The 16,043-nt window shown below is 45.3% G+C and overlaps 1 protein-coding gene across 2 annotated transcripts in view; it reads left to right on the forward strand.

Moving 5' to 3' along the window:
- The window catches only part of pgm3 (phosphoglucomutase 3), a 33,602-nt gene that overhangs the window by 9,918 nt on the left and 7,641 nt on the right, over window positions 1-16,043 (forward strand). For both annotated transcript variants that reach the window (XM_079527084.1, XM_079527083.1), the window contains exons 7-10: window positions 3,589-3,784; window positions 13,550-13,710; window positions 14,903-14,986; window positions 15,909-16,007. In XM_079527084.1, the coding sequence (XP_079383210.1) occupies window positions 3,589-3,784; window positions 13,550-13,710; window positions 14,903-14,986; window positions 15,909-16,007 (540 nt within the window). The remainder of the gene's footprint in view (window positions 1-3,588; window positions 3,785-13,549; window positions 13,711-14,902; window positions 14,987-15,908; window positions 16,008-16,043) is intronic.

Raw genomic sequence — 16,043 nt, forward strand, 5'->3', positions numbered from 1 at the left:
GCTCAGCCAATCAAATCATCTAGATTCTATATAACCCTATTCTGTATTTAAGTCCGACGTCATTTTGTAGTGCTGCGTTACGTCCGGGTCCAAGTGGCACCAGCTCCCGTCCGCATCTCATTGTAAATAGAATATCTAAACGCGTGAATCTTTTTACAATGACGTTATTTTTCAGAAAGGAAGCCATTGAGGGTTAAAATGGGTCTTAATGCTTCCAACTCGGGTAGAATTATTAATGTTTTGTCACTGTCCATGACAAAGAAAATATATGATGTGGAGACAAAGACTATTATTATCATTATTATTGAAGGTGGTGAAACAGTCCATTTGCTCAGTACAATATTCCGGGGGCATATTTAGAATGTGTGTAGGCTTGAGTATGTTGAATCTAGTTTGCATTAATGAGGATTTAGTTGACACAATTAAATAAAATGGCGATAGTATCCAGTGTGGGGCAGACGGCCTGTCACAGCCAGATTTGGTAGAGCAGCAGCTTTGTTGTTGCGAGGAAAGCGGTAAAATTAGACTTTCGTGGTTGTTTTCGTCTCAGATTTAGTCCGACGGAGCGTCACAGTATAACTCTATGGCAGGGTTCCCCAATAGGCGGCCCGCGGGCCATTTGCGGCCCGCAGAAGAATTTCTGGGGTCCCAGATATAAATGGCATTAAATGGGGGTCAGTAGCCTATGCATGTCAAACTGGGCATCCTTTTCAAATGGGGTCCTGCCCTGAAAATGAATTTTCAGGGCAAGACCTCGACCTCACGCGTGCGGACTCGGCCCCCAGCCTGGTACCCTAGTCAAAATATGGCCCTCGAGGAAAATTAATTGGGGAACCCTGCTCTATGGGGACACAAAAGCGACACAAAAAGTAGGACCCGGAAGTATCTCTGGAGGGGGCGCTCACGTCACGGCTAAAATACTGAATGCTCCCAATCTCTGGGTGTAGTAGGCCATCGGCTTCACTGATTGGCCAACCCCAACCCATCGGCTTCGTGGATTGGCCGAGCTTTGCGTCGCCGCTGCACCATTATAAGTGGTAGCGTGCTCAATGGAACTCCATTCTATTTCCGGGCAATACTGATTACTAGTTAGTCAAGCATGGAAATGGGTTTTTAGTCGCGTTGGTGATGTCAGACCAGAGCTCTGGACAAGCCTATATTAGGCTTTTTCATACATCTGGCTGACATTTCATTCGCACGCGGAGTAAGGGAAGTGAAAGAAACTGAATCCTACTTCTCACTTTGACCGACGGAACGACCCAGTAAACGGTGCAGAAAGCAGCAGAGACCCGGGACCCCCCCCCCCCGAAGGAACACATCGAGAGCTCCCCTCAATAGGACGTCCCGATTGGCCAGCATGCCCGACGAACCCCCTCCTCCGTACCCCCGAGACCCCCAGAGCGCGCCTCCACTCGGCGATCCAAAGACCGCCGACCGATCGGTCGCTTCCGGCGAAGAAGTGCGATCGGTCCCTCCTCCTCCTCCGCCAGGCCCGCCGCCCTCCTACGAGGCCTCCCTCCTCCCCCGTGGCGGGGGAGGAGACGTACCACCGGGGGACGTCGCGCACGCCTTCCCTCCGCACGGACAGGTGAGCTTCCGGACCAGGCCGGTGCCGACGGTGTGCCCGCAGTGCGAGCGCGACATCGTCACCAACATCGAGTACCAGGCGGGCCTCATGAACACGCTGGTGTGCATGCTGTGCTGCCTGGTACCGTGCTTCCTGCCGTTCGCTGTGCCGCAGTGGGTCCAGTGCAGCTGCTCCCTGATCCCCTGTCTGATGGACGACCTCTGCGACGTGACGCACACCTGTCCCTACTGCATGCTGACCCTCCAAAAGCACAGGCGCACCTGTGGTTAGCTTACGGGATCGAGATGAGAAACCGTTGGGGGAAGGCGCGCTCTCTACTCGGGGCGGCGGGGGGGGGGGGAGTCTTGAGGAGTAGTCTCAATAGCTGGGTGCAGACTTTTGGACGTGCATAGAGAAAGGAATATCCGCACTCTCCTGAGTAGTTTCTTATGAACTTGTTTATTTTCAGAATACACACACAGCAGCAGTCTATCTGGAGAAACACATTCCGGCACGTCGGCCTTCCTCAGCGTTTCGAACTCGAGAGAGAGAGAGTGCGGACATTCCTTTTTCTATGAAGCTTACAGGATTCACATTCCGCTGTGTGGCGGCTGATGCTCAACCTCTTCTTCATTTTGAACGACGTCCCCGGTTTTGATTTTGCACTAGACTAGGCCACAGACCCCCCCCCCCCCCCCCGCCCCCCATCCGGGACCACGGTATACACTGTAAATCGTTACGGGTCCGTTTGGTTTTGGATTTGTATGTACACTCTCAGGGTTAACACACCTGTAACATGGTTATGGATCAGGCTGAAACCTTCCCCGGATTTGAAGCTCATTGAGCTTTATTGTCGATACTGGCCGAATAACAAGCGTTTCCATCCACTTTCCAATGCACTAAACCCCCTTACTCACTCCTCTCCGTGTCCCCTACTATGGGACATAAGACTAGACCCCTTACTTCTCTCTGTGTCCCCTACTATGGGACATAAGACTAGACCCCTGGGAGATGGATGTCAGTACTTACTTCCACTTTAGTTCTGTTGTCATGTGGTGGTGACAACAGAACTAAAGTGGGGGGGGGGGGGGGGGGAGAAGTGACTTAGGAGCTCTTCTCCTTTTTAAAAGAGAGAAGCAGTATTTATTTCACTTGACACATAACCTTCCTATAACCCCTGAATGGAAATGTGGGTTCCAGAGCATACTGTATATATGACCATGTGACCTCTTGCTTACGCTGTCCTCGTTTCCTTTCTTATCTGCCCGTTATTAGCCTCTTAATAATTCTCTTTTTTTGTATTAGCCGCAATTAAACACAGATCTGAAGCTTAAGGACTTGATCACGCCAAGGTCTTGTAAAAGTTTACTGTCCGACATCATGGCACCATTCTCTACCTGAATGGTGTGAAATGCATTTCTCCCGTTTGCACCGTCATGTCGTTTTCTTTTGTTTGTTTATGTGTGATTGTCGGTTGTTTTACGTCTGTTTTCAACGTGTTCTGCTGCTTGTCCTCAACAGGGGCTCCCGTGTAAAAGAGATGCCTGATCTGGGATCTGCTTGTCCTCAACAGGGGCTCCCGTGTAAAAGAGATGCCTGATCTGGGATGGGATTATTGGAACTGCGTATAAATAATGGCTTAACCCATTTTGGGGCGGGAACCCCTTTTGGTGTTAGCATTATCTTATGCTTTAGCTATTGAAAAATAGCAGATCTACAAGCTCATAGCGCGCCACCGAGTGGCGCGCTACGAGCTTGTAGGTCTGCTATTTTTGAAAAATCGAAGAACCGACTGACATAGAAACATAGCTTTTTCAGAAAACTGTCAGGATGTAGAAGACATTTTTAGAAGCTGATCTCGGGTCAAAATGGGTTAAGAAGCTGTTTCTGTGTTTAGCCTGTGACGACGTGCCGTAATTCCAAGGCGGCTCAAATGTTCGAATGCAACGGAAACAGCACGGGGAGTACGCCAGGTCGAAAGCGCCTTTCGCTAACCCCTCCTTCTCGCCCCCGCCATGCAGGCGCCGAACCGCACCGACGACCAGAAGCGGCTGTCGGTGGACGGGGCCAACGGCGTCGGGGCGCCAAAGGTGCGCGAGATGGAGGCACACCTGCACGGCGAGCTGCAGATCTCCCTGTTCAACGACGGCGCGGCGGGGCGGCTCAACCACCAGTGTGGAGCGGACCACGTCAAGGTGCAACAGCGGCCCCCCACAGGTAGCTTACCATTATACCCCCCACAGGTAGCTTACCATTATACCCTCCACAGGTAGCTTACCATTATACCCCCCACAGGTAGCTTACCATTATACCCCCCACAGGTAGCTTACCATTATACCCCCCACAGGTAGCTTACCATTATACCCCCCACAGGTAGCTTACCATTATACCCCCCACAGGTAGCATACCCCCCACAGGTAGCTTACCATTATACCAGTGTGGAGCAGACCACGTCAAGGTGCAACAGCGGCCCCCCACAGGTAGCTTACCATTATACCCCCAACAGGTAGCTTACCATTATACCCCCCACAGGTAGCTTACCATTAGACCACGTCAAGGTGCAACAGCGGCCCCCCGCAGGTAGCTTACCATTAGACCACGTCAAGGTGCAACAGCGGCCCCCCGCAGGTAGCTTACCATTAGACCACGTCAAGGTGCAACAGCGCCCCCCCGCAGGTAGCTTACCATTATACCAGAGTATAGGCATTTAGCTTCAGCCATTCTCAGACTTTGTCTTTTCAAGGACCGCTGGTTTTATCTGTATAATTTTTTCAAAATGAGTTAATAGCACTCTTCACATACTAGAGCATGTCTGAAATAAGTGTCAGAGCTGAAATCGACATGTAAATATGAAATAAATGCTTAAACATGTAGCTAGGTATAATGTTAGAGACCACAGAAGTGAACCTTTCAAGCCTGTTTTCTCAACTCGCTGTTTTCTGCAAGACATTACTCTATAAGCCATATCTCCAAAACTGGTGGGTCAAACTGAACAACCAATATGTCAATTTGAAGCTATGATTCCCTGCTTTCATATGACATGAAAAAACGAAAATTCAAAAAAATCCAATGGCAGTCCCTCAGTCAAATTTAGTCACATATGTTGTTTTCACTGTTGCTACACTTAGCAAAAAAATCACACCCGCGTGAAGTGAGGGGCGCTCATATCATCATACATCATCTCATTCCGGCCAATCACAATTTGCGTCCTCTTTTTCGTCTTCAATGTTTGTGTTTACAGGGACAAACACTCAAAGCTGTCCATTCATTATCAATGGCATTCAATGTTAGTGTTAGGACAATGTTTGTGTTTACACAAACCTTCAAAGCTGGACATAGGAGGGGCTAGCGCCCCTCAAAAAAACAAAAAACAAAACAAAAACAAATGTGAAACCCATAGTCAAATTCATAGCTAGGTATTTTACATACAAATGTAGGTATGACATTTTCTTATCACACAGCCCCAGAAAGTCAAAAAGTAAGTGTTAAATTGAACGTTAACATTTTACCTATCATTATATAATGGATTGTTTACTTTTGGGGCAAGTGGGCAACACCTTTGGGCAAGTGACCTGTACTTGTGCCTCTGAGATCTTACTGTCAACCCCTGAGGTCCATGTTCAGAGGACCTGAGTGATCTGACTTGTGTCCCGATGGCACAATAATTCCAAAATGTAAATTTGTGGCCAGCCTATGTAGTACTTAATTAAGCAATATTACACTCGAGGGTGTGGGTTAACGTGATTATTGCCACGACAGGGATGCGGTAAGGAAGGAACGAGACGAAGTCTCGTTCCTTCCTTACCGCATCACTGAAGTGGCAATAATCACGTTAACCCACACCCTCGAGTGTAATATTGCAATTATACCACAGTTACCCTTAAAACTAAGAGAATCGCTGAAAATTTTTTTTTTTTTAATGACAGATGTAGTCACTACGACCACAAATGTCCCAAGAAACTAGCTAGCCTAGCCACCGAGTTTGCTAGCGCTCTGGGAGAACAGAGCAGCTGAATTCTTTGTTTTGATTAGGTGGTGAATGGTGCTGGTTTAACCCACGGCTAGAAGGCTGTTTCAACCAATCAGATTGCTTCCTCGAAACGACCTGTGGTATAATAAACCATCCAACATATTCAAACCTCTTAAACCCTATATACAGCACTTAGTTGACCGGTGTGCCCCAAGGCTCTGTACCAGGTCTGCTCCTCTTTTTGAGGGGGGGCGCTAGCCCCTCCTATGTCCAGCTTTGAGGATTTGTGTGAACACACACATTGCGTAAACGCAAACCTTGAAGACGAAGGAGGCAAATTCTGATTGGCCGGCGGAATGAGATGACGCATGATGATAAGAGCGCCCCTCACTTCACATGGGGTGTGATTTTTACCCTCAATATCAGTTTGCCAGGGTTCATATGTGATTTAAAAATCCATTCTGCATGACCGGAGTGGGGAATCGAACTTGCGGTTCCACGCGGCGGCTCACAAGTGGCGTTATGACTGGCTGAGCCGCCAGCAAGACGTACCTTTTTGGAATGTCTTACAACTTTGACCAATCCTGTTACAACAAGGCTTAGTCACAATGTCATTGATGTCATTCATAGGCAATTATACCACAGGTCGTTTCGAGGAAGCAATCTGATTGGTTGAAACAGCCTTCTAGCCGTGGGTTAAACCAGCACCATTCACCACCTAATCAAAACAAAGAATTCAGCTGCTCTGTTCTCCCAGAGCGCTAGCAAACTCGGTGGCTAGGCTAGCTAGTTTCTTGGGACATTTGTGGTCGTAGTGACTACATCTGTCATTAAAAAAATATATTCTTTCAGTGATTTTCTTAGTTTTAAGGGTAACTGTTGTATAATTGTGATGCTTGCGGAACTCGACTTCGTCTCGTTCCTCACCGCATCCCTGTCGTGGCAATAATCACGTTAACCCACACCCTCTCGTGTAATATTGCTTCATTCACACTGAGAGGGACTGAATCCGTTTCATTGGAACCGTTTCCGAATACGGTTGCCTGGTCCCCGATGGCCATGATTCACATTGCCCGAGATTCAACAGCGCACCCGGGTACACTTGCATAACACACTTTGATCCTTCAGATGGCGGTGTGCTTGATGGCTGGTGCGCACGGACACTGACCATCAACTCTGCGACATTGTCTCCAATAAATCCAGACACACTGCATTGCGTTGCCTCTTTTGGCTCTTTGCCGTTATACTACTTCACTGTCAGCCTGCCTGCTATTCACTGTGTCAGTCAGTTCTGTGCTCCAGTGTCGTGTTTGATATTAGTTTAATGGATTCTACTTTAGCATTATTATTATTATTATTTTGTTTTACTTTGGAAACTATGCCAAGCAAAGCCCAAGAGCCACGTGTAGTCCAAGATCAGTGCATATTGCGGTGCTGCGCGTATAGCAGATTCAACAGGAGACGGGCGGCGTTGATAAATGAGCTGGTGTTACGCGTCGTGCAGCGTCTGTGTTTTTTTTTGTTGACGCTTGGCTCGTCGACTAGAGATCATGTCACGTTCTAAAAAAAAAACAGTCCACTTCCTTCTTTAGGTACGCATGCATTCACATTGGAACGATCCGTATCTGAATACACTTTCAACGGTCCAGAGACCCGCCCCCCATGCGGTCTCGGGGACGGTTGGGCGATCCGCTCCCGGGAACGGTACGCATCATTCACACTACCACAGGGGTTCTCACCGTTTTTGGCCGGGGACCCCCGGAAATGCTTTGGCAATGTCTCGGGAACCCCGCCCCGCCCCGCCCCCTCCCGACCCACAATATAAATTGACTGCTACAATAACCTTAAACCATTTTGGGCGGGAACCCCTTTTGGTGTTTTAAGCATTGTTATAATTTAGCTATTGAAAAATAGCAGATCTACAAGCTCATAGCGCGCCACCGAGTGGCGCGCTACGAGCTTGTAGGTCTGCTATTTTTGAAAAATCGTGAAAATAAAATTGAAAAAAATATCTTTTTTTTTTTTTTGGAAAATAATTTGGGGACCCCCTAAAATAATTTGGCGACCCCCCCGAGGGGTCGCGACCCACGGGTTGAGAACCCCTGATTCACACTACCACAAGATCTGCCAAGTGGTCCCGAGTGCGGACCCAGGACCATAGTGTGAATTGCCCCTCAATAACGTTGTTGTCGGGCAGAAACCTCTTCCCGGTATCTCCAAATTTTAACCCTTCATGCTATATACCAGGGGTTCTCAACCCATGGGTCGCGACCCCTCGGGGGGTCGCCCAATTATTTTAGGGGGTCCCCAAATTATTAAAAAAAAAAAAAAAAAAAGATTGTTTTAAAAAAAAAAAATCACGATTTTTCAAAAATAGCAGACCTACAAGCTTGTAGCGCGCCACTCGGTGGCGCGCTATGAGCTTGTAGATCTGCTATTTTTCAATAGCTAAATTATAACATCATGCTTAAAACACCAAAAGGGGTTCCCGCCCCAAAATGGGTTAAGGTTATTGTAGCAGTCAATTTATATTGGGGGTCGGGAGGGGGCGGGGCGGGGGTCCCGAGACGTTGCCAAAGCATTTCCGGGGGTCCCCGGCCAAAAACGTTGAGAACCCCTGCTATATACTGTATATATTAATATATATAAATTAACAACGCCCTACTTGACCACAGTACACGACAGAGTCACACAAAAGTGTAAGGAAATTTAGGACCAATAACTGATCGATCGTCATTTTAAAGTGAATTAAACTAACGATCCACAGTAAGGCTCTCGTTCAGATAAAAACATCAGTTAGTCTGACATGACTTCATTCATACCGTAGTTTGAATAAATGCTTTGGAATACCCTTTATGCATATGAAAACATATACACACACTCAATGAGACACAATAAACCGTAGTTATGATTGTGCGAGCAATGTGTGGATTTATTTGACCAAAAAGTCAAAGTCCAAATACATTCATAGCCGTCCGACTTTAAATAATGGAACAGAGTTCAAAGTGCATGTGCAAATGCATCATCAGTAGGGGGAACCACAGGGGATTATATGATATACTGCAGGGGTTCTCAACCCGTGGGTCGCGACCCCTCGGGGGGTCGCCAAATTATTTTAGGGGGTCCCCAAATTATTTAAAAAAAAAAAAGATTTATTTTTTAATTTTATTTTCACTTTTTTTCAAAAATAGCAGACCTACAAGCTCGTAGCGCGCCACTCGGTGGCGCGCTATGAGCTTGTAGATCTGCTATTTTTAAATAGCTAAATTATAACAATGCTTAAAACACCAAAAGGGGTTCCCGCCCAAAATGATAGATCAAATAAATGGAACAGAGTTCAAAGTTCATGTGCAAATGCATCATCAGTAGGGGGAACCACAGGGGATTATATGATATACTATATACTATTGCACATGAGCCAGAGAAGTTTAAAACAGCGTGTGTTGCCTGTCTCTGGTACAGTAAGTATATGACGATGCGAGCCGTTGCTTATTTGATTGGGCTATAGAATAAGCAACGTATCGTTACCAGGGCAACTCGGCTCCGCTTCAACAAAACACACTGCAGCAAATTGAAATGAAAAGGAATAAAAAATAGTGTCAAGCGACAAAATGAAACTAAAAAGAAAGAAGGAACAATCATAGTCTCATCCTTAAACTCTGAACGAGGTGATTGGAGCACGCAAAGGGTTTGTGATGTGATGAATTCAGGTTTTAAATCTCAAGAGAGCTCTTCTTAGCACAATCAGCACGGGGATTTCTTTCAAAATAGCAGCTCGGGGTGCCGCGCAGATATGGCAGCTTTTACTCTGAAAGCCCCCCCCCCCCCCCCCCCGCCCCAAACCCTACGCTATCCTATCAAACCATGTCGTCCCTTAGGGAACAATGCGTCTCAATGATGCTTCGACCAACCTTTTTAAGGAATTTTGATGTCAACGGTGAAATCTCCGTGCCGCGGCCTCTCGTCATCGGTGGGTACAGCCCTTGTTAAGAGTTGTAGTTGTAGTAGACCGTCAGGTGGAAGCATTGTTTTTATTTATTTATTTATTTATTTATTTGACAGGGACAATGCTCATTAATCAACATTTCAGTTTTCACTTCCATGTAAATGTGCCAGAGTTAGCCATAAGCTAATTTCCATCTGTAGTCCCTGAGCAGGCTCTTAAAAAGGTAGTAAAACTAAACATACAATGACACATACAGTACAATACAATGCAATACAGATAAAAGAAAGACAGAGTGAATAGTGTGCCAGCACACAACACCATGCGTTGATGCCATGTGTGCTATGTGCCAGCACCCAACACTACTGTATGTCCATACAAAAACACAATACAACGGATAAAAGAAAGACAGAGTGCAGTGTGCCAGCACACAACACCATGCATTGATGCCATGTGTGCATATGTGCCAGCACCCAACACTATGTTCATACAAAAATACTATACAACACTGTACAACACACTGTATTGTACAGTATTGTATAGTACCATGTTGATCATTGTGCGGCCAATACGTCTCCTAACTGATCCCACTGAGCATTTCTTGGTCTAATAGACGATTCGTCTAAAGGGCCGTCTAAAAATGGGATAGTTTCACTTGTTTTAAAGCTTAAAGATAAAACAATCACGCTTGGTTTCACTCTGAGGCACACGTTGGCGTGCACCGGACTTTACTTTCATGTAAAATGAGCACAGAGGCAAAAGCATTTAGCAGACGCTCTTAACCCATTTTGACCTGAGATCAGATTCTAAAAATGTCTTCTACATCCTGACAGTTTTCTGAAAAAGCTATGTTTCCATGTCAGTCGTTCTTCATGTGGCGCGCTATGAGCTTGTAGATCTGCTATTTTTCAATAGCTAAAGCATAACATAATGCCAACACCAAAATTGGTTCCCGCCCCAAAATGGGTAAATCCAGAGCAATTTACAGTAAGCAAGAACAAAACATGGTTTGGTAATACATCAAATATATAAAACATTGTCATCAACAATCGTACATACGCTAAGAACTAACAGTGGAATATAATGAAACTGCGTATAAACTATATAGAGTGCTTTGTCTACATAAAATGCTATCTTTAGTTCCATACAGTAAGTTGAGCCTTTGCATACGCCTGTAAGGTCGCCGAGTGCTACGGGTTAAGATGTAGTCTGAAGAGGTCAGAAGTAAAAGTATAGGCCTGGTCCGTGGCTCAGCGGTCCAGGCACCTTGGCCGGTAGTCCACGTCTGGCAGTGTGCCGCAGGTTCGACTCCCGATCCCGATGGCCTTTACTGCATGTCACTCCCCCATCTCTGTCTCTGTTTCCTGTCAGCCTAAATAAAGGCGAAAGCCGAAAAAAAAACATAAAATAAGTAATAGTATAGCAGATCTGATCTGCTATTTTTGGTGCTTTTGAATTTGAATACTGAGAAGAGTGTGTATGTCCCCTGGCAGCTTCCGATTATTGATCGGACGGAGGATGATTGACATGAGCATAAACTGTGAACTGTGCACCTTAAACTTCGGGCGACTGTGGCTCAGGAGGTAGAGCAGGTCGTCCAATGATCCATGGGTCGGCGGTTCGAATCCCGGCTCCTCCTGTCTACATGTCGAAGTGTCCTCGGGCAAGACACTGAACCCCAAATTGCTCCCGATGTGCTGGTTGGTACCTTGCATGGCTTCCGCCGCAATCGGTGTATGAATGGGTGAATGTAATGCACAATCTATGTAAAGCGCCTTGGATAAAGGCGCTATATAAATGCACCATTTACCATTTCGATAACTTTGTCGTATTATCAACCTTTGAGCTGTCGACTCGTGTTTTTACCTGTCTCACGTTGCCAGGTGTAGGATTCAATGTAAGGGCTAGAACCGTGGAGAAAACCTCCGCTAAAGTTTACTGTAAGAGATTTTCTTTTTTTTTTTTTTTTTTTTTTAGATAAGCGCAGGGGTTCTCAACCCGTGGGTCGCGACCCCTGGGGGGTCGCCAAATTATTTTAGGGGGTCCCCAAATTATTAAAAAAAAAAAAAAAGATTTATTTAAAAAAAAAAAAAAATCACGATTTTTCAAAAATAGCAGACCTACAAGCTCGTAGCGCGCCACTCGGTGGCGCGCTATGAGCTTGTAGATCTGCTATTTTTCAATAGCTAAATTATAACAATGCTTAAAACACCAAAAGGGGTTCCCGCCCAAAATGGTTTATGGTTATTGTAGCAGTCAATTTATATTGGGGGTCGGGAGGGGGCGGGGCGGGGGTCCCGAGACGTTGCCAAAGCATTTTCGGGGGTCCCCGGCCAAAAACGTTGAGAACCCCTGAGATAAGGTACTAAAAATAAATACATAGAAGTTTTAAATGTTGTGTTTTGTTCAGTGGTGGAATTAGAAGAAAGAAATTGGCACACAAAACAGGAACTGGCATGGAACAACTGCTTAGAAAAAACACCATCCTAAACTCCACCGCGCCTTCAAGTATGACCAAACTGTTTCCACCCAGGTTCAGCAAAAAAAAAAAAAAAAGTTATTATTATTTCAGTATAAGTGCCCTCATACCTGTATGTTTGAACTATTTCTCCAAAGCGTGTGACACCCACAGCCACAACACTAGAGGGAGCACCCACGATCTTGTACCCCCACAAATGTATCTCAAACCTGGAGGGAAAAACATAATTCCACTACTCTGCCACCATAATGGGGAACACCCTGACAGCATCCAATTAAGGACATGAACCACTGGATTATTTTAAAACTGTCCTGAAAGAGAAAGGCAGACAACTCAAAGTGGACATGTACATTTTCCTTTTTCTCTTATGTAAATATAGCTGCGTGTGTTTTTGTAGATGACATGTATTACATTGTGTTAATATTCTGTGCTCTGTTGATCACTTGAATACATAGGATCACAATGGAAACAAGTCCCCGGGACATTTATTTTGTGTTATCCTCTCCTTTTAGCCTAAACGTGCTGGTTACATGATTTTTTAATGAATTCAATCAATCAATCAATCAATCAATCAATCAATCAATCAATCAATCAAACCAGTCTGTTGAGGGATGAGACCTGCTTGTGAGTCCAATGCTTGGCCACTAGGTGGAGACAGTTGATCAACAGCGTACTGGAACAGTGGGGAGATTGATCTTGGTCACATTATAAAAGGCTTTTAAATTATAATGATGCTTTTATTAACCCATTTTGACCCGAGGACGCATTTGTGTCACCTTATAGCTTTCAACCATTATTGTAAAACGTTAGCTGTTGAAAAATAGCAGATCTATATAAGCTGAGCTTGTAGATCTGCTATTTTTTTTAAATCGTGAAAATAGGTGCAAATCTTTGAATATATATTATTCACAGTGAACGTTTTTAACTCGAATATTTGCTTCTGGGGTGGGGGGGGGTCCCTGGAACAACATATTTTCAGATGGGGGTCGGCGGCCAAATTCAGATATTTCTGGGGGTCCTTGACATGAAAAGGTTTGAGAACCACTGACACAGAAACCTAGGTTTTGTTTCAGAAAACTGTCAGCATTTAGAAGACATTTAGTAGACTCGACCTCGGGTCTAAATGGGTTAAGTCGGGGGTGGGCAACTGGCGGCCCGGGGGCCACATGCGGCCCCCACCTTCACTTAATGCGGCCCTCAGGTTAATGTCAGAATACTGATATAATATTGGTTTACAATTCCACAACATGCAAACATGACCCACTTTAATTAGTATCTAAATTAGTAGCTCATTGCTCAACACAAGTATAATTAAAGGCATTTGAAATGACATAAAAATGTAAATTTTCAGGATTCCAATTCAAATATAGAAAGAAATAATTCACGATTTCAATTTGAATATAGCTGCGACGCGTTTTGAGCTTGTAGATCGGCTATTTTTGCTACGACAATAATATATGGCCCTCTGGAATGAGTGTGGAAATATAGTGGCCCTCTCCATCGTCAAAGTTGCCCATCCCTGGGTTAAGTGGTCACTGGGTGCTCTCTGTGCGTGTGTGCGCTTGCTTGCGTGTGTGCGTGTGTCTGCAGGTATTCAGGTGCGTGTGGGCGAGCGCTGCTGTTCGTTCGACGGGGACGCCGACCGCATCGTGTATTACTACAGCGGCGCGGAGGAGGGACGCTTCCACCTGCTGGACGGAGACAAGATTGCAACGCTCATCAGCACCTTCCTCAAAGAGCTGCTCACACAGGTGCGACGTCACAGCGCCATCTCTGTCTCGGATGTCCGAAACTGTTGCTTTTTCACCATTCAGATTAAAGGAGCATTCAGTGATTTTGGTGATTTGGAAAAAAAACCTTGTCCGCCCCGGTAACAGGATGTGCACATGCACACGCACTACAGTCGGGGAAGTACAACAGACCAACAGCACGTGCACCAAGGCCCGCCCCACTCGATCATGATTGGTGGAAGGCCCCTCTCATCCTGATTGGATGAAGGCTTTGCCACCCAAAGCCCAAACCGAAACTAGGGTTTTTTGACCCCAGGGGTTAACTGGGGACAGGGAGGAACTCCTTATATGGTCAGCACACTTTATAGTAGGGAGGATTATCCAAAAAATAAGTGATATTTGAATTAAGTGAAATCACTGAATATACCTTTAAGCATCAAAGGTAGCAGATCTACAAGCTCGAAACGCGTTTAGAGCTTGTGGATATGATGCTTTTATGTGATGCTTTAAAGGACCACTTCACCACTTTTCTTCCACTTCTCTTCCTATAATTGGTCCTAACTAATGTTCATGATAAAATACCACCATTTCTTCCTACTCAGACTGTGTCTCATAGGTAGGCTGTGGGCAGTTCAGAAACCCGTCCACCAGTGACATCATCGATGGTGAATCCAAGCTAATAGAAACGGCAGGCTTTCTTTTCCTGAAAAGTTGCAATGCAAAAGTTGAAGCCATCGTTCTCACGATAATACAAATCTAAATATATTTTAAAACAAATCTTGTTTAAAACAAAAATTGCCTAATGATGATGTCACTGGTGGACAGGTGTCCGAACTGCCCAAAGCACTCCTATGAGAGTGTAGGAAAAAATTGTGGTGTTTTATCATGAACATTAGTGAGGACCTATTATATGAAGAGATGTTGAAAAGTGGTGAAGTGGTCCTTTAAGTTTATTGTGATGATTTACGAGCGGGGGAAAAAAACCCACAAAAAGTTGGAATACAGGGACATGCTATACTATTATACTGTCACTTACACAAACGTCTGTCTGTCTGTCTGTCTGTCTGTCTGTCTGTCTGTCTGTCTGTCTGTCTGTCTGTCTGTCTGTCTGTCTGTCTGTCTTTTTAAATGTCTCTCTTTCTCTTGATCTCCCCATCTCTTTGTCTCTCTCTCTCTCTCTCTCTCTCTCTCTCTAACATGGTGTGTGTCTCAGGCTGGTCTAGACCTGGACATAGCGGTGGTTCAGACAGCGTACGCTAACGGCAGCTCCACACGCTACCTAGAGGACACTATGAAGGTGAACACACACACACACACACACACACGCACACACACACACACACACACACACACACACACACACACACACACACACACACACACACACACACACACACACACACACACACAGAAAATGCATTTGCAGGCCGGAATATCAATTGGACATCGTCAGGAGAGAGAGAGAGAGAGAGAGAACACACACAGGATGCAGAATAAACAAGTGGAATTGGAAGTTATTATGAAAGGAAATGAGCTGGAACTGGAGCTCTATATAATTGAAGCTGATGAATGTGTAATCTCTCCTGATTCGATTTAAATTGGCCAACCCAACAAAAACAAATCTCACTTACACTACCTTTTTACGAGCGATGATTGTACCGTGTAGCCACTGTCCATTTGGACAGCATTGTTTTTCTTTTTTTCGTTTTGGTCAGTCTTTTGCAGTCTTTCATTTTTATTTTTAGTCATCTGAAATGTTTTAGTGTTACTCTAGTTTTAGTCGACTAAATGTCGTAAGATTTTAGTCGACTAAATCTACGATTGATGTAGTGGACTAAAATGTATTTTGGCGGGGCTTTGATGGTGTCGTAATGCCTTATTTTACACTTTGTTGCATGCTGAAAATAGCAGATCTACAAGCTCACAACGCGTCATATGCACGCGTCACACCGCGGCGCATTGCAAGCTTGTAGATCTGCTATTTTCAGAGCGCGGCCAAACATAAAATGACTTGTCCTTTAGTTCTACTGGATCTCTTCTCCACTAGTCCGTCCCTCCCTAACATTTTAGTCTAGTTTTTATTTGCTGACGAAATTGCCCCGCATATTTATTCTTAGTTTTAGTCATCATAGCTTAGTTCTAGTTAAGTTTTCCGCAGTTCGCCACGGTTTTAGTCGGAGGAAATCAACCATACTGTGTACCTGGTGTCCTGCCCTCAGGTAACGGTGAGATGCACTAAGACGGGAGTTAAGCACCTTCACCACGAGGCACAGCACTTTGACATCGGCGTGTACTTTGAGGCCAACGGCCATGGAACTGTGAGTCGCACGCACGCACGCACGCACGCACGCACG

This window comes from Electrona antarctica (assembly GCF_951216825.1).
Source record: "Electrona antarctica genome assembly, chromosome: 17".
Classification (NCBI taxonomy): domain Eukaryota; kingdom Metazoa; phylum Chordata; class Actinopteri; order Myctophiformes; family Myctophidae; genus Electrona; species Electrona antarctica.